The 27,337-nt window shown below is 38.3% G+C and overlaps 1 protein-coding gene across 1 annotated transcript; it reads right to left on the bottom strand.

Moving 5' to 3' along the window:
- Window positions 1-317: 317 nt before the first annotated feature.
- LOC118904983 (protein LEG1 homolog) lies at window positions 318-27,337 on the bottom strand. Its single transcript, XM_036871207.1, has 7 exons — window positions 27,042-27,337; window positions 21,361-21,374; window positions 18,570-18,647; window positions 18,069-18,253; window positions 17,069-17,169; window positions 15,317-15,555; window positions 318-331 (listed from the first exon to the last, which is right to left on the bottom strand). The coding sequence occupies exons 1-7, from the start codon at window positions 27,335-27,337 to the stop codon at window positions 318-320; spliced, it is 927 nt and encodes a 308-aa protein (XP_036727102.1).

Below are 27,337 nucleotides of genomic sequence, written 5' to 3'. Positions count from 1 at the left end.
GCACAAAGAAGAGAACAAAATGAGAATATTCTAGTACCACACATGAGGTAACACAATATTACTTGATGATAGACTAATGAATTATGGTTGTATGCTGTAGTCCTTAGAACAACTGATTTATTATTTTAAATAATTTGTATTTCTAAAGTTATATGAAGTAAGCAAATAGTAGAGATAAAATGAAATCATAAAAAATACTCTGCAAAAAAGGCAAAAAGAGGTAAATGTGATTACAAAGAAACATGCCTCTTTGTGGTTGGTAGATTTAATCCAAAGATTTTAAATTATGTTAAATACAAATGGCCTAATCATAAAAGTTAAGGGCTGTCACCTGAAATAAAAATGCACAGCATGAGAGCTGTGAGTTCAGTTTTATTTGGGGACATACTGAGGGCTATAGCCCAGGAGACAACCTCTCAAATAACTCTGAGGAACTTTTTTGAAGAGATAGGTGGGGAGGCCAGTATATATGTGATTTTGGTGAAGGGGTACTTGCAATCAAGCACATATTTTGGTAGAGGTTACTGCTCATCATGGGAGACAGATATCTCAGTTAATGATTTAAGTGCTTTTCTAAGTATGGGAAGATGTGAGAACCTGGGTTCATAAAATCTTCTCCTGAAAACGTCTAACTATCTGAAGGTCTGTTCTTCCAGTTTTCCCAGAGCACAGAGTGCCTTGTTCTTGATCTGCACCCTGAATTCTTTCTAGGGTGTATTGTAGGTCAGTGACTGCAGTGGCTAATGACTCAATTCTTATAGAACCGGGTGGCAAGCAACATTCTTCAGTTGGCAGAATTATGATTGTTTTTTCTCTGGATAAAAAAAATCAAGACCTAATTATATGGTGTAAACAGAAGATAAAGATAAACATAATATAAAAAAGACAAGATAATTAAGAGAGTCATATGGTAAGAATTCTAGTCTCTAAAATTTTCTACTTAAGTTTTATTTCCTGAAGCTATAGTGCAAATATGAGAACACTAAAAACATGGAAAGCATTTTTGGAGTTATCTTTTATAAATTTTTTAGACTATATATATATATATATATATATATATATCCCATAAACTTAATCATTATTGTGAAGTTTAAAAAATAATTTATCTGAACCAATAAATCACTTCAGAGTTTTTCATTATTTGATCTGAACCTCAGGTGAGGGTGGGCATCTGTGTATAGTTTGTCTATTAAATGTTCAGTCCATATGTTCCTTTCTGAACACAGCCCACTCATTCTCTTCATAAAATGGATCAATTGCCAATTATTTTTACTCTGTTACTGTATTAGTCTTTGTTCACGGCTCACTGTAGCCCGCGTGCAAAACTAACAGGAAAACCAATACAGAGGGTACATTTCACCAAACAAAATTTATCTCTAGGCAATTTGTGTTTTGACAAGGATAGGTCAGTTAGTTATGGGCTGCGAGCCTGTAACTTGTAAACTGATGTAGGCTCTAGAGCTTTGGGCAGAAATAATGAGTCATGTGCAAATAGAGTAAAGGAAGCCAGTTTATATATAGCAAGGGAAGAAAAAATACAATGCACAGTGATAAACGGAAATGTGTTCTCCTAAAGCTCAAGAAATATAAAAAGTACCTTATTTGGTACCTGATGATTTTTTTTAGCTGTTAGTTCTGATATCCAATGACAATCATTTGCTCTTTCATCCCACTGTTTCAATGCAGTAGCATTCTTGTACTCCACAGAAATCCTCCAGCTTTTTTCCTTAATTTACTCTAGCTATTTCACTCCATGAAACTAAATTACTCTAATTTTAAATTTGTAATATAATTACTAATCAAGATACTATCAACCACCATTTCTGATATGAAATAGAACAGTTCCTATTGTATTAAAGCCATCAATAGAAAAAACATAGTATATTACTTTGTGATGATGAAACTTATCATGTGTTTATTGCACTGCAACAGTGTCATTTTCTCATATCTATCCTTGAATACATATAATACAGAGAGAATCTTATGAATGCTGTGGTAGCAGAAATAATGGTTCTGAAAAGATATCCATGTCTGAACCCCAAGAATACATGAATATGTTGACTTAGATGGTGAAAGAGATTTGCAGATGTGGTTAAATTAGGATCTTGAGACGAGAGACTACCCTGGATTATTTGGGTGAATTCATTCTAATCATGATGGTCCCTATAAGTAAAAAAAGGAATGCAGGAAGGTCAGAATCAGAGAGAGGTTTGAAGATGCATGGTACCGGCTTTGAGGATGCAAGAAGAGGCCATGAACAAAGGAATGGACACCTTCCAGAAATTGCAAAAAAGAGAGGTGATTCTCCCCTATACCTTCCAGAAGAAACTCAGTCCTGTTAACACCTTGATTTTTGGCCAGAGAAACCAATTTCAGACTTGTGATCTCCAGCGCTGCAATGCAATTTGTGTTGTTTTAAAGCCTCCAAGTTTGTGATAATTTGTTACAGCAGCAAAATGAAACTAATACAAATGGTTTAAAATATTAGCAAATGAAGATTTCTATGAATGGTAGAGTTGTTGGAGTTCACCATGGGTATATTTCATGGTTCTAGATTCCTGGAGTTTACACTTTAGTAATAATTGATTTTTTTTTAATTAATTAATTAATTTATTTATGGCTGTGTTGGGTCTTCGTTTCCGTGCGAGGGCTTTCTCTAGTTGTGGCAAGCGGGGGCCACTCTTCATCACGGTGCGCGGGCCTCTCACTATCGCGGCCTCTCTTGTTGCGGAGCGCAGGCTCAGTAGTTGTGGCTCACGGGCCTAGTTGCTCCGCGGCATGTGGGATCTTCCCAGACCAGGGCTCGAACCTGTGTCCCCTGCATTAGCAGGCAGATTCTCAACCACTGCGCCACCAGGGAAGCCCATAATTGATTTTTGATATAATTAAGTGTCTTGTTAATCAAACGTGTGTACTCTGTGCCACAATTACTGGGTTGTATGTATTATACTGAATGCTCACTACCATCTGGTTATTGAACTAGTCAACCTTTATAACAAAAATCTTGTAGACTCTTCATTAATCTTCTTTATGTCTATAATCTTAATTTTTTTCAACAGGAATATTGAGGTACAGGGAAATTTGATTAGTTGCTCTAGGTTTAACTAGCTGACACCAATTGGAAAATGACAAGAGCTTAGCTACAAACTCTAGTCTTTCTGATGTTAATGCCAATGTTATTTCACCAAGCTCAATTTATTTATTTTATTTTTCCAAATAGTTTGCTAGTGGGTATACTGTGCCTGTGGATGGAGCCCTATGTAATCTTGTGTAAGCAGCCTTCATAAAAGCTTTGGAAGGAAAGTCACCAAGAGGACTAGCAGGAGGCAGAGCCACCTTCTTGTGTATTATCTCTTCTTAAAGGAGAGAAATGTTGCCCTCTGTGACCCTGAAGTATTCCATAAAAATGAAGTATCCCATAAAATATGAACTAAAAAATTCTGAACATAATTTTTAAATTTTTTCAGAGAGAACATTGCTAAATCAGGTAATACATTCTAAACCAATAGTTCATTTTTAAGCATTTTAGAAATTCAAATTCACTATTCAGATTTTCATTTAAAATATTCTGCCTCTTGACTACTGTCCATGAAAATCTATTCCTCTAAATTTCATGAAATTAATTTAAGTAGAATAATATTCCAAAAGTCCAATCAGGTTTTTATTACCTTTATTAACTTATCAGCATTTGCCAGTTATTCAACTGAATCTATACTGGACAGTTAACATTTTAGTTATTATTGGAGAACACTGTTCCTTGAAAATTTATCATTGTGGATTTTTATTTTATTATAAATTTCCAGGAGCATTTAGTTAAAACAATGAATGAATTCCAAAATCTCTGTAAACAGTTTTCTTGTAACTTTTAACTTCATTAAAATTTTCCATATGAGAGACAGTTTTCCTAGAAAATTTAAAGACATTTAAAAGTTGTAGGTAGGGACTTCCCTGGTGGCGCAGTGGTTAAGAGTCCGCCTGCCAATGCAGGGGACACGGGTTCGAGCCCTGGTCCGGGAAGATCCCACATGCCACGGAGCAACTAGGCCCGTGTGCCACAGCTACCGAGCCCGTGCTCCGCAACAGGAGAAGTCACCACAACGAGAAGCCCGCACACCGCAACGAAAGTAGCCCCCGCTTGCCGCAACTAGAGAAAGCCCACGCACAGCAACGAAGACCCAACGCAGCCAAATATTAAAAAATAAATGAATTTATTTAAAAAAAAAAAAGTTGTAGGTAAAATTTTAACTTTGATCCCAAAAGATGAAATTATTTAAAACAAAATTCAATTTAACAAAATTCATTTCAATTTCAATTAGTATAAAATTAGCATGTTTTCACATGCATTTTAAATGTATAAATGTAAAATAAAACATGTTTTGCTCTTTAAAATTATGTTATGCCTTCATATTCAAATTTATAAGATACGTAAGTAACTGAAGAGAATAGTGGATACAGCAGTGATTAAAAGAATAAGACCCATAAAAAAGTGAAGTGATATTTTTTGCATATTAGACTATTGCAGATTTTAAAGTTTGCTAATACTCATTTTTGGTGTCTATGCAGAAATATGAACCTTAATACACAGTTTGTGTGGGGGGTTTTTTGTTTTTGTCTTTATTTGACAAGAACATAATCTATACCACACTCTTTCATTGCCATTTGGCAATACCTGATCATAAATTCATTCCCAGTAATTTAATCTGTCACCATTCCAGCAAATTAAATTAATGAAAGTAGACATCAAATGTCACTTTGCATTGCTTAAAATTGGAAGGAATATAAATCCATTCAGTGGAAAGTTATGTATTATTTAAAGAGAATGATGTCTGTTAATATTTGTTGACTTGCTAATATCTAAAATACATATGATTAGTTAAAAATATATAGCATAGAACAGTGCCATACATATAATCTCTTTTATGCAAATACAGAGTTTTTATCAAATAATTTATTCATTTATTTATATTCACTAGTTCATACAATTATTTTTGTAGAAGTGGGCCCAAAACTTAAATATATGTAAGTATATATATCAGGCAAGAAATCATGGTATGGAGGGTAAGTGATGATGATGGAGAAGGTAAGTTTTATTTGCATTTAATAACTTTCTGTAGTGTTTGAATTTTAAATAACAGACATATATTGAATATATTTTAAAAATAAGGAAAATAATAGTCATAAAATGAAATGTTATTAGGAAATAGAAAAAAGTAGTAACGGTCGTGAATTTTAGGTAGACCAAATATGTCAGAATGGATTGATCAGTTAATGAACAAGAAAGAGGATACAGAAGCCTTGAGCTTGAGATACTGCCCTTTTTTCTTCTATTAGTTCTCTGTTGGGAAAATCATATATATTTCCCATTACTCTATTTTATGAGTAGTTATTTCCATTAACATCCCTGGACTCTTGCTCTACCCCTAATTCTTCTACAGGAGGTCCTTGACTGGAATTGGTTAGAACTTACACATCAAAGTCTCAGGAGTCAGGAATCACTCTTTTCCCCATATTTTTCCACACTAAGAGTGAGGCAGGGCAGCCACACGAGCAAGTGGTATAATCTGCAGACTAAACTTTCCCTTGCATGACTTTTCCCAAGTTTGGTTAAGGTAAATAAATAATTTTTTTTTAAATGCCAAAGTAATGGAAACTTGAAGTCACACATATATCATGGCATAAAGGCTAAAATACAAGAAAATTTTGTGCAGTTTCTATGTAAAGAAAAATCTTAAATTTTTTATATCAAAAAAATGTAGTTGAATATTATGTTAAAAAGTTTAATATATGTTAACTATGAAGCAGACATGTTCAACTGTAAAAATATTTTGATTAATGATATTCTATTTATTATTATTTTGTCTATACTTGAATTAACTAAAAATATCTGCCAAGGTTTTCAGCACAGTTTCTGAATTCTGAGCATCAGTGGGAGCATGCAATTACTAGAGGAAGTGAGGAAGCTAGGTAACTTGTTTAACTATGTTCCAATTTACTGTTTCTTTTCTGCATCTTTTTCTTTTTTATTGTAGCCTGCAGTGAATTCAAAACTCCTTAACATATCCAAAGCTAATTTTAGTAAAAGTAGAGCTTACAAAAATTTAGAAATCTTATAATTTTTAAATGAAATAAACTCTAACCATTCATCTAATCCCTCATTCTTTACATACTGAGAAGTTCAAGTTTGTTAAATCATCTTGGCCTAGATTTTACTTTCTGTATCTGACAATGTGGCAAAGATGACCGGCAATTCAACAGATTTTGCTTCTCCTATCAGTGGGGCTCAGACAAGAATGAACTTTCCCAAGTCCCTCCCATCCTCCATCCAGTGAGGCTGTATTTTTGCCAAAGGTATGTGAGATAAAGTTATGCTTGTCTCTTCTAGTCCTAGGCCTTTAAAAGGGGGTCTCTCTTTAAGCTCTCTAAATCCTTTGATTTTTGTAGTGAGCATACAATGGTGAAGCTGTAAAGATTGATGGAGCCACAGATTGAAGGATCCTAAGTCCCTGAATTACCATGGAAGAAAGCCTCCTTTCAATTGAGTAAACATCCTGAATCATTATGCGAGGGAGAAATAGAATCCTATTGAGTTTTGCCATTATAATTCAAAGTTTATTTATTCAAATATCGTGTTACCCTAAGTAATGCATACACAATTTTAAATTTACAATGCATTCATTTTTATTTTGACTCATATCTTATTTCTGAATTTGGCTTTAGGGAATAGAAATTAGATATATGTGCATATATATATAAATATATATTTTTTCCTCAATAGAACAAGGGTAAATGATAAATAGTATCTGGGAAATTGAATGATACAGTAATTTTCAAATTTACCATTATGTGATTTCTTCTGTTTTCCACTATTAGTAAGCCTAGGATTTGGAAATTTTGGAGAAATATACCTCCTCCAAAACCAGAAATTTAGGGGGTCAGATTTTTTTCTTTATGTCTATAATCTGCAGAACTGGCTGAAGAAAGTTCACATAACAATTATTTCATGGTTCTGTTAGTCATGGCAAGTATCATTATTATATTTATTATGTTTTTCATTTTAAAACAAAGTAAAATAAAATAGCAAAACTTACCCAAGGGGAGGAGAGAAGATGGCGGAAGAGTAAGACGCGGAGATCACCTTCCTTCCCACAGATACAGTAGAAATACATCTACACGTGGAACTGCTCCTACAGAACACCCACTGAACGCTGGCAGAAGACGTCAGACCTCCCAAAAGGCAAGAAACTCCCCCGGTACTTGGGTAGGGCAAAAGAAAAAAGAAATAACAGAGACAAAAGAATAGGGACGGCACCTGCACCAGTGGGAGGGAGCCGTGAAGGAGGAAAGATTTCCACGCACTAGGAGCCCCTTCGCGGGCAGAGACTGCGGGTGGCAGAGGGGGGAATCTTCGGAGCCACGGAGGAGAGCGCAGCCACAGGAGTGCGGAGGGCAAAGCGGAGAGATTGCCGCACTTCCCGCACGGAGGCTCGGCGCTGACCAGCACTCACCAGCCCGAGAGGCTTGTCTGCTCAGCCGCCGGGGCGGGCGGGGCTGGGAGCTGAGGCTCGGGCTTCGGTCGCAGGGAGAGGACTGGGGTTGGCGGCATGAACACAGCCTGAAGGTGTTACTGGCACACGGCTAGCCGGGAGGGAGTCGGGGAAAAAGTCTGCAGCTGCCGAAGAGGCAAGAGACTTTTTCTTCCCTGTTCCTGGTGCCGCGAGGGAGAGGGGATTCAGAGCGCCGCCTAAACGAACTTCAGAGACGGGCGCGAGCCGCGGCTAACAGCGCGGATCCCATAGCAACAGGGGCGCAGAGGGAAAAACGGAGAGATTCCCGCACAGAGGCTCGGCGCCGAGCAGCGCTCACCAACCCGAGAGGCTTGTCTGCTCCCCCGCCGGGGCGGGTGGGGCTTGGAGCGGAGGCTCGGGCTTCGGTTGGATCGCAGGGAGAGGACTGGGGTTGGCAGCGTGAACACAGCCTGAAGGGGTTGGCGCACCACAACTGGCTGGGAGGGAGACCGGGAAAAAGTCTGCAGCTGCCGAAGAGGCAAGAGACTTTTTCTTGCCTCTTTGTTTCGCGGCGGGCAGGGAGAGGGGATTCAGAGCGCCGCCGAAACGAACTCCAGAGACTGGCGCGAGCCGCGGCGGTCAGCGCGGACCCCAGAGACGGGCGTGAGACGCTGGGGCTGCTGCTGCCGCCTCCAGAAAGCCTGTGTGCGAGCACAGGTCACTCTCCGCGCCGCCCCTCCCGGGAGCCCGTGCAGCCCGCCACTGCCAGCGTCCCGTGATCCCGGGACAACATCCCCGGGAGAATGCACTGCACGCCTCAGCCTGCTGCAACGTCACGCCGGCCTCTGCCGCCGCAGGCTCACCTCCCCTCCTCTGTACCCCTCCCTCCCCGTGGCCTGGGTGAGCCAGAGAGCCCGAAGCAGCTGCTCCTTTAACCCCGTCCTGTCTGGGTGGGGAACAGACGCCCTCAGGTGACCTATACACAGAGGCGGGTCCAAATCCAAAGCTGAACCCCAGGAGCTGTGCGAACAGAGAAGAGGGGGGAAATCTCTCCCAGCAGCCTCAGAAGAAGCGGATTAAAACTCCACAAACAACTTGATGTGCCTACATCTGTTGAATACCTGAATAGACAACGAATCATCCCAAATTCAGGAGGTGGACTTTGGGAGCAGGATATATTAATTTTTCCCCTTTTCCTTTTTTTTTTTTTTGTGAGTGTATATGCATATGCTTCTGGGTGAGATTTTGTCTGTATAGCTTTGCTTTATAATAGCTTTATTTTACTTAACTATATTATAGCTTCTTCTTCTTCTTTCTTTCTTTCTTCTTTCTTCTTTCTTCTTTCTTTTTCTTTCTTTCTTTTCTTTCTTTCTTTCTTCCTTCCTTCCTTCCTTCCTTCCTTCCTTCCTTTCTCTCTTTCTTTCTATTTTTTCTCCCTTTTACTCTGAGCCGTGTGGACGAAAGGCTCTTGGTGCTTCAGCCAGGCATCAGGGCCGTACCTCGGAGGTGGGACAGTCAACTTCAGGACATTGGTCCACAAGAGACCTCCCAGCTCCACGTAATACCAAACGGCAAAAATCTCTCAGAGATCTCCATCTCAACATCAAGACCCAGCATCACTCAATGACCAGCAAGCTACAGTGCTGAACACCCTATGCCAAACAACTAGCAAGACAGGAACACAGCCCCATCCATTAGCAGAGAGGCTGCCTAAAATCATAATAAGGCCACAGACACCCCAAAATACACCACCAGACGTGGACGTGCCCACCAGAAAGACAAGATCCAGCCTCATCCACCAGAGCTCAGGCACTAGTTCCCTCCACCAGGAAGCCTACACAACCCACTGAACCAACCTTAGCCACTGGGGACAGATACCAAAAACAACGGGAACTACAACCTGCAGCCTGTGAAAGGAGACCCCAAACACTAAGATAAGCAAAATGAGACGACAGAAAAACACACAGCAGATGAAGGAGCAGGGTCAAAACACACTAGACTTAACAAATGAAGAGGAAATAGGTAGTCTACCTGAAAAAGAATTCAGAATAATGATAGTAAGGATGATCCAAAATCTTGGAAATAGAATAGACAAAATGCAAGAAACATTTAACAAGGACGTAGAAGAACTAAAGAGGAATCAGCAATGATGAAAAACACAATAAATGAAATTAAAAATACTCTAGATGGGATCAATAGCAGAATAACTGAGGCAGAAGAAAGGATAAGTGACCTGGAAGATAAAATGGTGGAAATAACTACTGCAGAGCAGGATAAAGAAAAAAGAATGAAAGAACTGAGGACAGTCTCAGAGACCTCTGGGACAACATTAAACGCACCAACATTCGAATTATAGGGGTCCCAGAAGAAGAAGAGAAAAAGAAAGGGACTGAGAAAATATTTGAAGAGATTATAGTTGAAAACTTCCCTAATATGGGAAAGGAAATAGTTAATCAAGTCCTGGAAGCACAGAGAGTCCCATACAGGATAAACCCAAGGAGAAACACGCCAAGACACATATTAATCAAACTGTCAAAAATTAAATATAAGGAAAACATATTAAAGGCAGCAAGGGAAAAACAACAAATAACACACAAGGGAATCCCCATAAGGTTAACATCTGATCTTTCAGCAGAAACTCTGCAAGCCAGAAGGGAGTGGCAGGATATACTTAAAGTGATGAAGGAGAAGAACCTACAACCAAGATTACTCTACCCAGCAAGGATCTCATTCAAATGTGATGGAGAATTAAAACCTTTACAGACAAGCAAAAGCTGAGAGAGTTCAGCACTACCAAACCAGCTTTACAACAAATGCTAAAGGAACTTCTCTAGGCAAGAAACACAAGAGAAGGAAAACACCTACAATAACAAACCCAAAACATTTAAGAATATGGGAATAGGAACATACATATCGATAATTACCTTGAATGTAAGTGGATTAAATGCTCCCACCAAAAGACACAGGCTGGCTGAATGGATACAAAAACAAGACCCATATATATGCTGTCTACAAGAGACCCACTTCAGACCTAGAGACACATACAGACTGAAAGTGAGGGGATGGAAAAAGATATTCCATGCAAATGGAAATCAAAAGAAAGCTGGAGTAGCAATTCTCATATCAGACAAAATAGACTTTAAAATAAAGACTATTACAAGAGACAAAGAAGGACACTATATAATGATCAAGGGATCGATCCAAGAGGAAGGTATAACAATTGTAAATATTTATGCACCCAACATAGGAGCACCTCAATACATAAGGCAAGTACTAACAGCCATAAAAGGGGAAATCGACAGCAACACAATCATAGTAGGGGACTTTAACACCCCACTTTCACCAATGGACAGATCATCCAAAATGAAAATAAATAAGGAAACACAAGCTTTAAATGATACATTAAACAAGATGGACTTAATTGATATTTATAGGACATTCCACCCAAAAACAACAGAATACACATTTTTCTCAAGTGCTCATGGAACATTCTCCAAGATAGATCATATCTTGGGTCACAAATCAAGCCTTGGTAAATTTAAGAAAATTGAAATCGTATCAAGTATCTTTTCCGACCACAACGCTATGAGACTAGATATCAATTACAGGAAAGATCTGTAAAAAATACAAACACATGGAGGCTACACAATACATTACTTAATAATGAAGTGATCACTGAAGAAATCAAAGGGGAAATCAAAAAATACCTAGAAATAATGACAATGGAGATACGACGACCCAAAACCTATGGGACGCAGCAAAAGCAGTGCTAAGAGGGAAGTTTATAGCAATACAAGCCTACCTCAAGAAACAGGAAACATCTCGAATAAACAATCTAACCTTGCACCTAAAGCAATTAGAGGAAAGAAGAACAAAAAAACCCCAAAGCCAGCAGAAGGAAAGAAATTATAAAGATCAGGTCAGAAATAAATGAAAAAGAAATGAAGGAAACAATAGCAAAAATCAATGAAACTAAAAGCTGGTTCTTTGAGAAGATAAACAAAATTGATAAACACCATTAGCCAGACTCATCAAGAGAAAAATGGAGAAGACTCAGATCAATAGAATTAGAAATGAAAAAGGAGAAATAACCACTGACACTGCAGAAATACAAAAGATCATGAGAGATTACTACAAGCAACTCTATGCCAATAAAATGGACAACCTGGAAGAAATGGACAGATTCTTAGAAATGCACAAACTGCCGAGACTGAACCAGGAAGAAATAGAAAATATGAACAGACCAATCACAAGCACTGAAATTGAAACTGTGATTAAAAACCTTGCAACAAACAAAAGCCCAGGACCAGATGGCTTCACAGGCGAATTCTATCAACATTTAGAGAAGAGCTAACACCTATCCTTCTCAAACTCTTCCAAAATATTGCAGAGGGAGGAACACTCCCAAACTCATTCTACGAGGCCACCATCACCCTGATACCAAAACCAGACAAAGATGTCACAAAGAAAGAAACTACAGGCCAATATCACTGATGAACATAGATGCAAAAATCCTCAACAAAATACTCGCAAACAGAATCCAACAGCACATTAAAAGGATCATACACCATGATCAAGTGGGGTTTATCCCAGGAATGCAAGGATTCTTCAATATACGCAAATCAATCAATGTGATACATCATATTAACAAATTGAAGGAGAAAAACCATATGATCATCTCAATAGATGCAGAGAAATCTTTCGACAAAATTCAACACCCATTTATGATAAAAGCCCTGCAGAAAGTAGGCATAGAGGGAACTTTCCTCAACATAATAAAGGCCATATATGACAAACCCACAGCCAACATTGTCCTCAATGGTGAAAAACTGAAACCATTTCCACTAAGATCAGGAACAAGACAAGGTTGCCCACTCTCACCACTATTATTCAACATAGTTTTGGCAGTGTTAGCCACAGCAATCAGAGAAGACAAAGAAATAAAAGGAATCCAAATCGGAAAAGAAGAAGTAAAGCTGTCACTATTTGCAGATGACATGATACTATACATAGAGAATCCTAAAGATGCTACCAGAAAACTACTAGAACTAATCAATGAATTTGGTAAAGTAGCAGGATACAAAATTAATGCACAGAAATCTCTTGCATTTCTATACACTAATGACGAAAAATCTGAAAGTGAAATTAAGAAAACACTCCCGTTTACCATTGCAACAAAAAGAATAAGATATCTAGGAATAAACCTACCTAAGGAGACAAAAGACCTGTATGCAGAAAATTATAAGACACTGATGAAAGAAATTAAAGATGATACAAATAGATGGAGAGATATACCATGTTCCTGGATTGGAAGAATCAACATTGTGAAAATGACTCTACTACCCAAAGCAATCTACAGATTCAATGCAATCCCTATCAAACTACCACTGGCATTTTTCACAGAACTAGAACAAAAAATTTCACAATTTGTATGGAAACACAAAAGACCCCGAATAGCCAAAGCAATCTTGAGAACGAAAAATGGAGCTGGGGGAATCAGGCTCCCTGACTTCAGACTATACTACAAAGCTTCAGTAATCAAGACAGTTTGGTACTGGCACAAAAACAGAAATATAGATCAATGGAACAGGATAGAAAGCCCAGAGATAAACCCACACACATATGGTCACCTTGTCTTTGATAAAGGAGGCAAGCATATACAGTGGAGAAAAGACAGCCTCTTCAATAAGTGGTGCTGGGAAAATTGGACAGATACATGTAAAAGTATGAAATTAGAACACTCCCTGACACCATGCACAAAAATAAACTCCAAATGGATTAAAGACCTAAGTGTAAGGCCAGACACTATCAAACTCTTAGAGGAAAACATAGGCAGAACACTCTATGACATACATCACAGCAAGATTCTTTTTGACCCAGCTCCCAGAGAAATGGAAATAAGAACACAAATAAACAAATGGGACCTAATGAAACTTAAAAGCTTTTGCACAGCAAAGGAAACCATAAACAAGACCAAAGACAACCATCAGAATGGGAGAAAATATTTGCAAATGAAGCAACTGACAAAGGATTAATCTCCAAGATTTACAAGCAGCTCATGCAGCTCAATAACAAAAAAACGAACAACCCAATCCAAAAATGGGCAGAAGACCTAAATAGACATTTCTCCAAAGAAGATATACAGATGCCTACAGACACATGAAAGAATGCTCAACATCATTAATCATTAGAGAAATGCAATCAAAACTACAATCATCTCACACCGGTCAGAATGGCCATCATCAAAAAATCTAGAAACAATAAATGCTGGAGAGGGTGTGGAGGAAAGGGAACACTCTTGCACTTTGGTGGGAATGTAAATTGATACAGCCACTATGGAGAACAGTATGGACGTTCCTTAAAAAACTACAAATAGAACTACCATACGACCCAGCAATCCCACTACTGGGCATATACCCTGAGAAAACCATAGTCAAAAAGTGTCATGTACCACAATGTTCATTGCAGCTCTATTTACAATAGCCAGGACATGGAAGCAACCTAAATGTCCATCGACAGATGAATGGATAAAGAAGATGTGGCACATATATACAATGGAATATTACTCAGCCATAAAAAGAAATGAAATGGAGGTATTTGTAATGAGGTGGATGGAGTTAGAGTCTGTCATACAGAGTGAAGTAAGTCAGAAAGAGAAAAACAAATACAGTATGCACATATATACGGAATCTAAGGAAAAAAAAAAAAAAAAAGGCCATGAAGAACCTAGTGGCAAGACGGGAATAAAGACGCAGACCTACTAGAGAATGGACTTGAGGATATGGGGAGGGGGTGGGGTGAGATGTGACAGGGTAAGAGAGAGTCATGGACATATATACACTACCAAATGTAAAATAGATAGCTAGTGGGAAGCAGCCACATAGCACAGGGAGATCAGCTCGGTGCTTTGTGACCACCTAGAGGGGTGGGATGGGGAGGGTGGGAGGGAGGGAGATGCAAGAGGGAAGAGAAATGGGAACATATTGTATATGTATAACTGATTCACTTTGTTATAAAGCAGAAGCTAACACACTATTGTAAGGCAATTATACTTCAATAAAGATGTTTAAAAAAAAAAAAAAAAAAACTTACCCAAGAAAGAAATAGAGATTCCTCTTATCTCCTTGTCAAACTAAAATGGTACTGATAAATGGTATTGATCTGCTGTTTTTGTGCAAAGACCCCAGAAGAGAGGACATGCTAAGTAAGGGAGGGCCTATAATATGTCCCATTAAATGAAACCCATCATAAGCCCACAAAGAAGACTTCCCTGGTGGCTCAGTGGTTAAGAATCCGCCTGCCAATGAAGGGGACCCAGGTTCGATCCCTGGTCCAGGAAGATCACACGTGCCATGGAGCAACTAAGCCTGTGCACCACAACTACTGAGCCCACGTGCCACAACTACTGAAGCCCTCATGCCCTAGAGCCCGTGCACTGCAACTACTGAGCCTGTGTGCTGCAACTACTGAAGCCCATGTGCCTAGAGCCCGTGCTCCACAACAAGAGAAGCCACCGCACTGAGAAGCCTGTGCACGGCAACGAACAGTAGCCCCTGCTCGCCACAACTAGAGAAAGCCTGCACGCAGCAACGAAGACCCAACACAGCCAAAAATAAATTTAAAAAAAAAAAAAAAGCCCACAAAAGTTATTGTAAAAACTTTGAAACAGCTACATACAGGAAGTCAACATTTCTTTCTTTAGACGATCTGTTGTAATGATTTATAATTATGATTCTAGTGGTATTTCATTACCTATGAAATCAACACAGCATATAGAATTTACAAAAAAATAAAGTCTCTGTGTCACTTACCTGTATACTTATACACTTTGTGGAGAAAATTTAGACCAAGCAGGACTGTGTTCTGAAAGCCTGTAAAGTCACTGATGAAGGGGGCTTTATTCCCACTAACAAGCATTTGTGTTGGCAGGCCCTTCTGGAGTTCATATGTTCTAATCAAAGCTGAAGGGAAGAGGGGTGGAGCTAAATAATCCACAAACAAAGCCCTGCTGCTTTCAAACTCTGCTTCTTGTTTAGAGTAATGCTGTAACCTAATAGACAAGTGAGGGGGAGTATGCATTTAGAATTAGTCTACTCAGAACTTTGCCAACTGAACTTATAAAACAGCTAATTTCTTCAAAACTACATTATTCTACTTTTTAGATTACAGACTGTAAAAACGTGGTATTGATTTAGCCCCTAGATTTGAAACTTTGAAGAGATGTTCTTAGAGTTTAAATCTGGAAATTATCATCCCAGAAAATATGTACTTTTAGTCAAATGTTTTCCCTTTTTCATTAAACATGCTCTACTTGCCTAAACTCTGGAATGTGACCGACTCTCATTGTTTCAAAATGTAAAGATATAAATCAAAGAGGATTAGCAATTTCTGCTGGATTTGGATATCTCTTTAAGAACACATGATTTTCATTTCAGGTAACCACTGAAAAATGAAATAACCTATGGAGAATTTTTCCTGCTTTTCAGGTAGTATGATATTTTTTCCTAATGATATATACTAAACAGACAATTTTTCTCTTTTTTTTTTTTCAGGTGTACAACATAATGATTTGATATTTGTGTATATTGCAAAGTGATCACCACAAGTCTAGTTAACATTAGTCACCCTACACAGTTACAAATTTTTTTCTTGTGATGAGAACTTTTAATATCTACTCTCTTAGAAACTTTCATATATGCAATACAATACCATTAACTATAGTCACCATGCTGTACATTATGTCTTCATGACATTTATTTTATAACTAGAAATTTGTACATTTTGACCCCTTTCCCGCATTTCACCTACCTCCTGCCTCTGGCAACCACCAATCTGTTCTTTGTGTCTATGAGCTTGGTTTTTGTTTTTTGGGGGTTTTGTTTTTGTTTTGTTTTTAAGATTCTACACATAAGTGAGGTCACACAGTATTTGTCTTTCTCTGTCTGACTTATTTCACTTAGAGTAATGCCCTCAAAGTCCATCCATGTTGTTGTAAATGGCAAAATTTCCTTCTTCTTTATGGCTGAATAATATCCCATTGTGTATATATACCACATTTTCTTTATCCATTCATCTGTCGGTGGATACTTAGGTTGTTTCCATGTCTTGGCTAGTGTAAATATGCTGCAATGAACATGAGGGGTGCATATATTTTTTTCAAATTAGTGTTTTCATTTTTTTTTCAGAAAAATACCCAGAAGTGAAATTGCTGGATAATATGGTAGTTCTATTTTTAATATTTTGAGGACTCTCCATACTGTTTTCTATAGCGGTTGCACCAATTTACATTCCATTTTCTCTTCTTATTGACAAAGAAATTTTAATTTTTAATTTGTAATGAGTAATATCTGTATTATCTGTATCACCTGGTCTGGAAATATACCTACTTATAAAATACTTTCAAGTTTTATCCAGTAAAATGTTTTCTTATCAGTTTTATCTTTATCATAATACCTCCCGATGGTTGACATATAGGTAAATTGAAAAAGATTTCAGTGAAAAAGATAGTGTAAGATAGAAAGATAGTGTAAGATTTAAAAAAATAACTTTAGATCCATTCTTACCTATTGTGAAATTTTTTATAAGCAACCTTCAAGGATGAGACGTGTGCAACCCATAAGTACTTCAAGAGGTCATCAAAGTTACTAGAATATAACGTTACCTGCTATCCAAGAAGGAAAATGTTATTAATATTTAGGCAATTATGACAATCTCTCTTTCTGAAAATCAATTCTATTTATAAATATAATTTTTCAATATTCTAAATGAGGGGAGAATATTTAAGAGTTAAAGTATAAAAGACTTAATGCTTAATTCTCCCCAAAGAGCTTAATATTAACTATATTAATTACTAGTATTACTGAATCCATTTGAAAGAAATAAACCATATGATTTTGAAATGCTCAGAATTTTATACTGTAGTATTTCATTTATTTGTTTTTCTCTTGCTATGCAATGAACTTTCCACAAAGTTTTAAAAGTCAGAAATGGGAGAAATGGGAGGAGGTATAAGAGTATTTTCACCTAATCATATGCAGTATAATGAACAAATTCTCTAAAGGGAAACCTGATCTTTGGTCATTTACTCTCTCACTCATGACACTTCACTTTGGACATCAACATTTGATTCTGATTGTCAAATTATCATTTTAGTCAGTGCAGGTGATGGTTTATAAAGTGAGTTGAAATAAGCTGATCAAATTCACTGCAATCTATTTCCTAGTAGTATTTATAGAGTTCACTGCTCACTTGACCTGAAAATGTGATGAACATGCACTATGAAGGCATAATTTCTACAGGTTTTGAATATAATTTATTTGGTGTGAAAAGAATGGATAGGGCAGTCTTAATATTAATGTGGGTGCTAATGAGATATGATGTCATGCAGTAATCTACTCATATTAATATTGTTGTCATCCTAATAAAGACTTAGATACTAGAACTTTATTCCTTAGGAACATACTGTTCAATGCATAAAAAATCTTACATTAAATATTATTCAAAATTTATCTGACTACTCTCGGAGAGTATTACTTAAAACCCTAAAAAAAACCCCGCCAAAACCTGGTAAAATTTATTCCATTTTTTCATTGTATCTGGAAAGGATGAATAACAGCTAGAAACATTATAACAAAAATTCATCTGATCCTCGGATGGTGGCAGAAAGGTGACATTGTCTGATGATATTCCCATTATGTCAGAATCAACCACAGCAAGGAAGGGTATTGCAGAGAGATAATAATTAAGGTCTGTATAAACAAAAAGTTATTAATGTATTACAAATTCCTACTTTTGTCCTATGTATTTAAAGCAAGTTTTGAGGTTACTAGTTTTCTCTAATTGATATTTTCATAATTGGATAAATTAACTACTAATTTTTAAAATACTGTCTAAAACCTCATGTCAGAACATTCACAATATTTGGGTCAAAGAGATTTTTCTTTTTTTTTTGTAAAAGCAGTAGTTCTCATTTCTATTTTTATTTCTATTATTGGGATTCTAGATTGAATTGATTCTTTGAGGAAAGGTCATCAGTTTGAGTTTTGATTGTTACCTTAAACTCACCAGCCCACCAACTGTCCACAGAGATACATAGATGATCCCCAGATTCATGGCCACAGTCTGCCCTTTGGGTGGGATCAGCTAAAGAGAAAGGATCAAGGGTTGGGTTTACAAGGCTCATTTTTAAGCTGTAGATATACTAGATACATTAGGTTTACAGAAATGCACAAAATATTTTTCTTTTAAAGAATTGTGTCAGCTTTCCCATCACTGTTGTAAAAAAATTAACAAACAGAAACCCAGGGCTTCCCTGGTGGCGCAGTGGTTGAGAATCTGCCGGCCAATGCAGGGGACATGGGTTTGAGCCCTGGTCCAGGAAGATCCCACATGCCGCGGAGCAACTAAGCCCATGCGCCACAACTACTGAGCCTGCATTCTAGAGCCCGTGAGCCACAACTACTGAAGCCCGCGCGCCTAGAGCCCATGCTCCGCAACAAGAGAAGCCACCGCAATGAGAAGCCCGCGCACCGCAACGAAGAGTAGCCCTTGCTCGCTGCAACTAGAGAAAAGCCCATGCGCAGCAACAAAGACCCAACGCAGCCAAAAATAAATAAATAAATTTATTTATTTAAAAAAAAAACACAGAAACCCAAATTAAATTAAATTAGATTAAATTAAATTAAAATTTGGGAGACCAGAATGGAGAGATCTCACACCTTGCAATGATAGCAGATCCCAACAGGAAGAAGAAAAACTCCTTTTCTTTCCTCACAGGGATTCAGCCAATGAAAAGCCATGGACTCTTTGTTTACTATAGCCCTCCCAACTTCCTTTTTCTTCTATAAAAGTGTGCTCCTTCCCTTGCCATGCGGGCACTTGCATGTTGTTTTCCATGGTTGCAGACCCTAAACTGCAATTCTCTGCTGATCCTGAAAAAACCCATATTCCCTAGAGAAATATTTGGCTGTTTATTTATTTGTTTATTTGGTCAACATTTTGGCGGTCCATGCAGGGACCAGAGAAGATCCTCAAAGGCTCCCGGCTTGGGAGCAAACAGGTGTGGTACATACAACTGACCCCATTATCACTCACTGCTTTCTCAGTGACCCTCGAGTTTGAAGGTATGTCTTTCTCCTAGATCTGAGCTCATGCTCTCTTTCCATTTGATGCTCTGTAGGCTTTATTTGGGATCTATTTTAAGTTTCGTCTTTCTGGTTAAGTCCTTGTTCTATATGCAAGTACCTGTTTGGCATTTTGGTCTGATTTTGAGGTTAGACTGTTTCAACTGAAGCAGGCTGAAATGCCTTAGACCCATTCTTTTGGGACAGGGGAAAGAATCCCTTGCTTCACTGAAATCGTGTTGGTTTTTTAGCCTTTGACTTATTCCTTTGGAAGGGGTTATTTTCTGGAAATTGGCTGAAAAGGCTTTTGGCCTGGCTTCTCTGGGACCAAGCTGTTTTTTAACATTGGCTGGTATTAGGCTTGCAAGTTGTTTGAGCTGTAAGCTGTTCAAGCTGTTTGAAAATTGTTCTTTGATCTCAGAGAGACAGCAGTTAGTGGTCTTGAAACAAGATCTTAGTTCCCTGCCCTGGAATTGAACCTGAGTAGCCTGGATGAAAACCAGGAATCCTATCTGCTAGACCACCAGGGGCTAGAGGCTAGAAGCAAAGTTGCCCTGGCTCTTGCCCCCATTTGAAAGCAAGAATATTTCAAGGAGGCAAAAACTGCAAAAACAGGTACAAAGTTTATTAATAGAGACACAGCACAACATGTGGGAGAGCACACAGAGAAAGAGTTTATTTAGACAGAAGCAAAACAGGAATACACACCTGGAGAGAAATGGTGTGGGTGTCCTCCTTAATGAGGAGGGGCACAGTAAAGAGAAAGTCAGATCATTTACGTAGGGGCAGTTCTTCTGAGACTTTGTTCTCCTCTGCCCAATTATCTCCTTTCTTTTCTCGTATCTGACCTATCTTAGGGCCCTATGCAATATTTGCACACATCTTTTTGCCAAGATGGATTCCAGCAGAGGCTTACGGGGGGCTTTAAAACACCTACTATGGGATGGTGCTCCCTCCTTTTTTGACCCCCCAAGGAGCCTTCCTGTACATGTGCAGTTGGGGAGGTTTCCTTGACCTCAGGAGTGATAGATGTGGTCGTCTTATCTCTTTGCTCCAGCAGGGCTCAGCTCCCGCCACTAATTTTGTCCTTGGAGTGTCAGGGAAAACAAAGCTCCGATTTACTCCACTTGACAAACCCCAGCTGCTCAGCCCTGGGGCCCGTCTACCTCCTACCTCACTTTCACTCTAAAGAAAAACCTCTGAGAAATGGGATCCCAGTTACCTAAGAATTTTGAGAGTGCCCCCCGCCCTCCCCCCGGACTCCAGCCAATTTTATATTTAAAAACAGTGGTCCTTCCTCGTGCACATCTGCAACTAAATGGATCAACCTGGCCAAACAACAATTAAAAATATCAATGGCCATTATGGGGAATTTTTGAAATCTCCAAACAATTTTCTTAAAACCAAATTGGACTACAATAGCTTAAAAATTTCCAGAACTGAGTGAAATGCTTGTTTCAATTGGTATCTTGAGGCTTCCCAATATTATTGGGAGTCTAAAATTGTATCTTTGCAAATTAAGATTTTAAGATGAACTGAGACAAACAAAAAAAGATAAAATGTCTCCCAAAGCCTCACGCTCTTCTCCCTTGGTTCCTCCTTCAGCACCACCTGTCTCTTTCCCCAGCTCTCCCTGGCCAGACTCCACCTCTGATGCCATCATCCCCCTTCCTTCTACACCACCCACACACACCTCCTCTATACCCTCAATTCCCCCATGCTAACTCTCTCACCCAACTTCCCCTTTCTCTGAAATTCTCCCCATTCCCTTTTCCTCTGAACTTGTCAGAATCTGTCCCTTTAAAATTAAGCCTTCTGAGGATCCAGAGAGCAAACCCTTAATTTCTTATATTCCCTGCACTAAATTTGAACTGCAAGTCATTGTCAAAGATTTTCCCCAAATAACTGGAGATCCTCACAGATTTGCTAAGGAATTTAATATTGTCATTCAAACTTACCAGACTGGTTTCTCTGACTTATATTAGCTAGTTCATATGCTTGTTGGTGAAGGCCAGGCTCAGCATTGCATAAAACCTGCTAATAGGGAAATCCTGAAAGATCTCTCTAGAATGACAACTGGGAGATCAGCCCACTAACTTACTATATGATCAGGCTCAAGCTATCTCTAGGTGACTTCATCAAGCAATTTCTAGGGCTTTTCCAAAACCTGTTGATTGGAACAAAATTCAGGCTTGCACACAAAAATCTGATGAACATGTTCATGACAATTACAACCAACTTCAGGTTGATTTTAAAGAAAATTCTGGCCTTCCTTTAGTTGTTGATTCCACCTAGGTAGTTTTTAACTCTATGTTTATTCATGAATTGAACTGGGACCTTTCCCTTATAGTAAAAAGGACCAGGATGGAATAGGAAACTAGGTCTACTCTAGAGTCAGTTAATCTGGCAAACCAGCTGTCTCATACTCTAGATGAATCACCTCAAAGGAAGACTGCCAAAATTCTTAATCTTCAACTCCAGGAAATGAAGGCTCTTAAATGAAACAAAATCCTCCCAGTTTCATTTATTATTGCAATAAGCCAGGACATTGGAAAGAGATTATTATAAAGTTAAGTGTTTTATGAGCCTTCAGTCTTCTAATCAGGCTTTCCAGTGTCCTTCTGATTCTCAGTGATGGGGCTTTGAGGAATTACGTTCTGTGGAAATAAAATTTAAAATGGCCCCTATATTCAGTAATTATTGAATGCAATACTTTTACCTGCAACTTTAGCTATTATTAAGATTCCAGGGCATTCTAAACTTGATTCTGTTAGCTAAGTAAAATCACCCTGCCAATATTTCCACAAGGCATGCTGCCCTTAAAGGTAGCATTAGCAGCCAAACCTCTGTCATGTTCCAAAGGGCCCCCAAATGCTAACTTAGAAAAACTGGCTAGAGAAGCCCAACAGTTGGCCTCAGGAAAGGAAAAACAAGATTGTAAATTTAACATTTGTTGGTTTGGTAAAAAAAGGAAAGCTCTGGTTTGACTAAACAACAACCCAGTCCCACTGGAGACTCTAAAATTCCCACCCTTCACCACTGTCAAAATGATAGCCTTCATGAATCAATATTAGGGGAGAAACATTAATAAGGCCACAAAAAGCGCCTGTCTCACTTGTCCCACTTATCTGAAGTACAACGCAGAGAAGCCTGTTCATATTGCTCCTAGACATTTTAAACTGCCTAATGGACCAAAGTCTGGAAAATGGATTTCATACAACTTCCTTTGTCTCATGGGTAAAAATGTTTTAGTTACAATCTGTATATTTTCACATCAGACTGAATCCCTCCCTTGCGAACAGCCCGACTTGCCTCTTCCGTGGTAAAGTCCTTTTGGAAAAGATTATCCCTACCTGGGGAAGTCCTCTAAAACTTCATAGTGATTGAAGAACTCATTTTACTGGCCAAGTACTTTAAGTCTGTGCTGTTTGGCCAGTTTTATAACTATTTCACTGCACTTATCATCTTTAACCCTCTGGTTTAGTTGAATGCACTAATGCATGATTATTATTATTTTTTAAATTTATTTATTTATTTTTCACCACATTGTGTCTTTGTTGCTGGTCCGCTTTCTCTAATTGTGGCGAGTGGGGCGCTACTCTTCGTTGCGGTCCACAGGCTTCTCATTGTGGTGGCTTCTCTTGTTGCAGAGCACGGGCTCTAGGCATGCGGGCTTCAGTAGCTGTGGCATGCAGGCTCAGTAGTTGTGGCTCGCAGGCTCTAGAGTGCAGGCTCAATAGTTGTGGCGTATGGGCTTTGTTGTTCCGAGGCATGTGGGATCTTCCCGGACCAGGGCTCGAACCCATGTCCCCTGCATTGGCAGACGGATTCTTAACCACTACACCATCAGGGAAGTCTCCACTAATTCATTATTAAGACTCAACTGGCGAAATTTGTAGATGCCCTCCAAATACCTTGCCCAAAAGCATTGCTGTGAGATCCTTTTGGAACTCACAAACTCTCAACTTTTGAGATAGTCATGGAATACCTAATGCACTTGATTCCTGCTTCTTCTGGCCCATAGCTGATGAAAAGGGAAATACTTATATATTGCAAAGGAGTAATTGTTTCTATCAAAAATAACAATGCTTCGGTAGAGCAGTCTTCTCACAGTGTGCTCTTGGGAGATGAAGGCATTAAGAGTTACACTCTGCTACCAGGAAATTTTGTCTATTACAAAAGACACTTCTAGAAGAACTCTCTTCAGCCTCACTGGAGAGGCCCCTGTCAGGTATTGTTAACCAACACTTGCGCTAGCAAACTCCAGGAAAAGACTCTTTGATTCACATGACACAGCTAAAGAAATCACCAAACCCTGACTGGACCTGCACATCATCTGGTGACCTGAAAGTAAAGATTTCCTGGAATTGAAGCAGATAGCATCTAATGAGACAGCTTTCCCAAGATATCTGAATCAGGCTTGCTGGAAGTTTGCCACCAGACCTTTGTGATGATATAACACTTCAGATGATTTTCAATGCCTATGATCTTGATAACATATGGACTTTAGATAAAAACTGCCTGCCAGTTCTCCCTCCACCCCTCCTTGTTACTCAAATGTGAGCTTAATAGGCTTCCAATCTGTGCACTTTCCCTCTGACATGAGACATTACACCCAGGGAAGGTCTTTCTTGACACTGCTTCGTGAACTTTCCACTTTTTGTCAGAGGAGTTCCACTACTCTTCCCGCCATCTTTTAGCACTTTCGCCTCCTTTATAGCCAAACTGTGCTCACCTCCTGTTGATTTTTCCTCTGAAGAATTTTTTTCTTGGTTTCTGACGGCAAGAAATACATCATTCTCAATAACCTTGACCAAAACCTGTTTTTTGGTACCCATTTTTTCAAGAATGAAATTAATGCTATATTTTTTACTATTCAAACTAAAATTTCTGCCATGAACTTACCCTATTTTCCAATTATATTATGCCATGCTAATTTCAAACTCTGTCCTTAGCTCATTATATTTCTTTATTCGTGGATTACTTTCCTTTTTTAATCTATCAACATTTACTCTTTTTTTCAAGATTCATTTCCAGTCTATTCTATTCCCAGACTATTCCAGCTCACAACACTCTCACTTTATCCAGTATTTCATACATTGACCTTTTATTTCCTCTGATTGTATCATTTCTAACTTTTCTTCTTAACTATGTTGGAAGTCCTTTAAGGGAAGGCATTATCCTGCTCAGACCCTCAATATTCTCTTTCCAATTCCAACATTTTTCCAATTAAAATTTCTGCTAAGCAATAAAAATAAATGAATATTGACATATGTAAGTAGATTGCTGAATCTCAAAATAATTATGACAATTGAAATACACCAGACAAAAGTGAGTACACAACTGTTTAAATGAAACTCTAGGTAACGTTGTCTAATCTGCAGTGATAGAAAGCAGATCAGTGGTGCCTGTGAAGTTGGGGAGCAGGGTGAGGTGAGAAGTTAGTGGCTTGGAGGGCAGGGAGAGAGTGGACATAAGGGGTAGGGAAGTTCTTGACGATGAGAATACAAAGGGGAAAACAAAGTTTTTGGAGTAACGCATATGGTCATTTTCTGTGGTGATGGGTTCAAAGCTATATACATATTTCAAACTTATCAGTGAATACATTTTTAAATGGGCAGCTTATTGTATTCTTATTAATATTAATAAAACTATAAAAAAAAACTCTGCTAAGCAAGCAAGAAACAAACATTCAGAAGGCCTAAGTATTGTGCAAGCATTATTAAACTCAAACATATTGCTTAGGAGCCCAATTAAGACTCCTTAGTCTGAATTTAAAGACATTTCTTAAACAAGCACTAACTGATCTTCCCAAATGTACCACTCACTACTCTGTTTCACATTCCAGTTCTCCTGCCAGCGTGTTAGTCTTACTCCTGATACAACCTGCTGTCATTGCCATCTCTGTGATATTATTCCCTCAAGGCCTTCACCAAGCTCCTTGGTCCTACTTTCTTCTTATGATAATCTCAGCCCATGGTTGTCACTCTCTTTTTTAATTTACTCTTGTGATTATAGTCCTTATCTTATCTTTGAGACTTAGCATACTGTTGGTGAAATACTTTTATGGAGCCTTTTATAATTTTTAATCCTGTTAAGATTTTTCTCTAGTTATATCATAGAGTTCAACTCAATTAAGAACTAAGTAAAATCAGCCACTTAAAAAAGAGAGGAATTCCTTTTATTGCGTTCTTGAATGAAAATGAAATTTTTTTAAAGTATCCAGTCCGGCATTCTACCTTGCTGTTTGCTCATTTCTGGACTCAGAGTAGAAAACTTTCCTGGGAGTAAGCATGTGTCACCTTTGGGGGAGTTGCTTATTGTTTACAGTGGACCTTAAGGTTTGGGCTCTTCCTGAACCATGTCTCAGGAGTTCAGATATTCCTTTTCTCCATGCCAAGGATAGGCTAAGAATAGGAATTATGCTGGGTGTTAGGAGATTCCCTAACAAGCTCGGTTTTAATGCCAGCTTGGGATGTTATCACAGATCAGAATTTTCAGAGTCTCCTCCCTTATCTTTTCTCCAACAGCACACATTTTCTCATTGATTCCTTTCTTCCAACACTATTTTCTGGGAGTTGATGGTAAAGTTTCCTTATTTCTTGAATGCCATTGTTAGCCAGAACAAGATAGCTTAGGACTTAGGATATTTTTGTTCCAAAACAAATCTCTACTTTCATTCCTGAGTGTAGATGCTATTTTCAGGTAAAGAACACATGAAAGAAAGGTTCTACCACAGACGTTTTTGCTTCTTTTTTTACTTCAATCTACATGATTACTTAATCACATTTAAACATTAGGTGATGCAAACTAATCTTATACACCCTTGTGAATTTAATGTATATTGCCTTAACTGTTTCTTTCCTGAATGTACTCCCCAGTGCTTAAGACTAGGCTTGGTACATAGTAGCACTTCAATTAATAGTTGTTGATATTGAATAAACCAGGTCTAATATGCTGTGCCTCAGTGAATGTGGTAATCACTAGCCATTTGCGGCTATTACATTTAAAATTAATTGAAATTAAATAAAATTAAGAATGCAGTTCTGCAGAAGTATTAGCCATTACAAGTGTCCAATAGCTGCATGTAAGAACATATGGCTCCTGCTCTCACACTGACAGTGCAAATACAGAAAATGTTTATTATTGTGCACAGTTCTCTTGGACATCACCTAGTAGAACAACCATACAGACATTCCATAAAGGCTTGATGAAGAGAGATTAGGAAAAAATGAGGACAAAAATAGAGAGGAGGAGTAGGAAAAAAGATAGTTGGAAAAGGAGTAGGAAGGGGAAAGAGAGAAAAAAAAATCAACTTTCAAAAAAGTGGTGTTATATATACAAGGTACTACTTCCTAATTAACTTACAGCAAAATTAAAGAGTCATTGTAATGAAAAAGAGAGTCATTCTTACCTGTACTGCCACCCGTGATGCACAGGCAGTCCCCATAAAATATTTTGTTCATTTTCTGGTGCAAATTTTTCAAAATACTTGCCTGTCTTGTTCAATAGGATTTTATATGTCCCCAGTCTTTCAAGGTAATTCCAGACATTAATGATGTATTTTCCATTTTCTACCTTGTAGTCACTGAACTTATCAGGACTCTCTTTCCACAGAGGGGGATACACATCTGAGATATTGGATATTCTTCCTAAAGAATCAAAAGTACAGCCTATTATTACACAGGCCCAGGAAAGATTAAAAGCCAT

This window comes from Balaenoptera musculus, chromosome 12, assembly GCF_009873245.2.
Source record: "Balaenoptera musculus isolate JJ_BM4_2016_0621 chromosome 12, mBalMus1.pri.v3, whole genome shotgun sequence".
Lineage (NCBI taxonomy): Eukaryota > Metazoa > Chordata > Mammalia > Artiodactyla > Balaenopteridae > Balaenoptera > Balaenoptera musculus.
The sequence above is the reverse complement of the archived record's forward strand: the minus strand, read 5'-3'. Positions and strand labels throughout refer to the sequence as shown.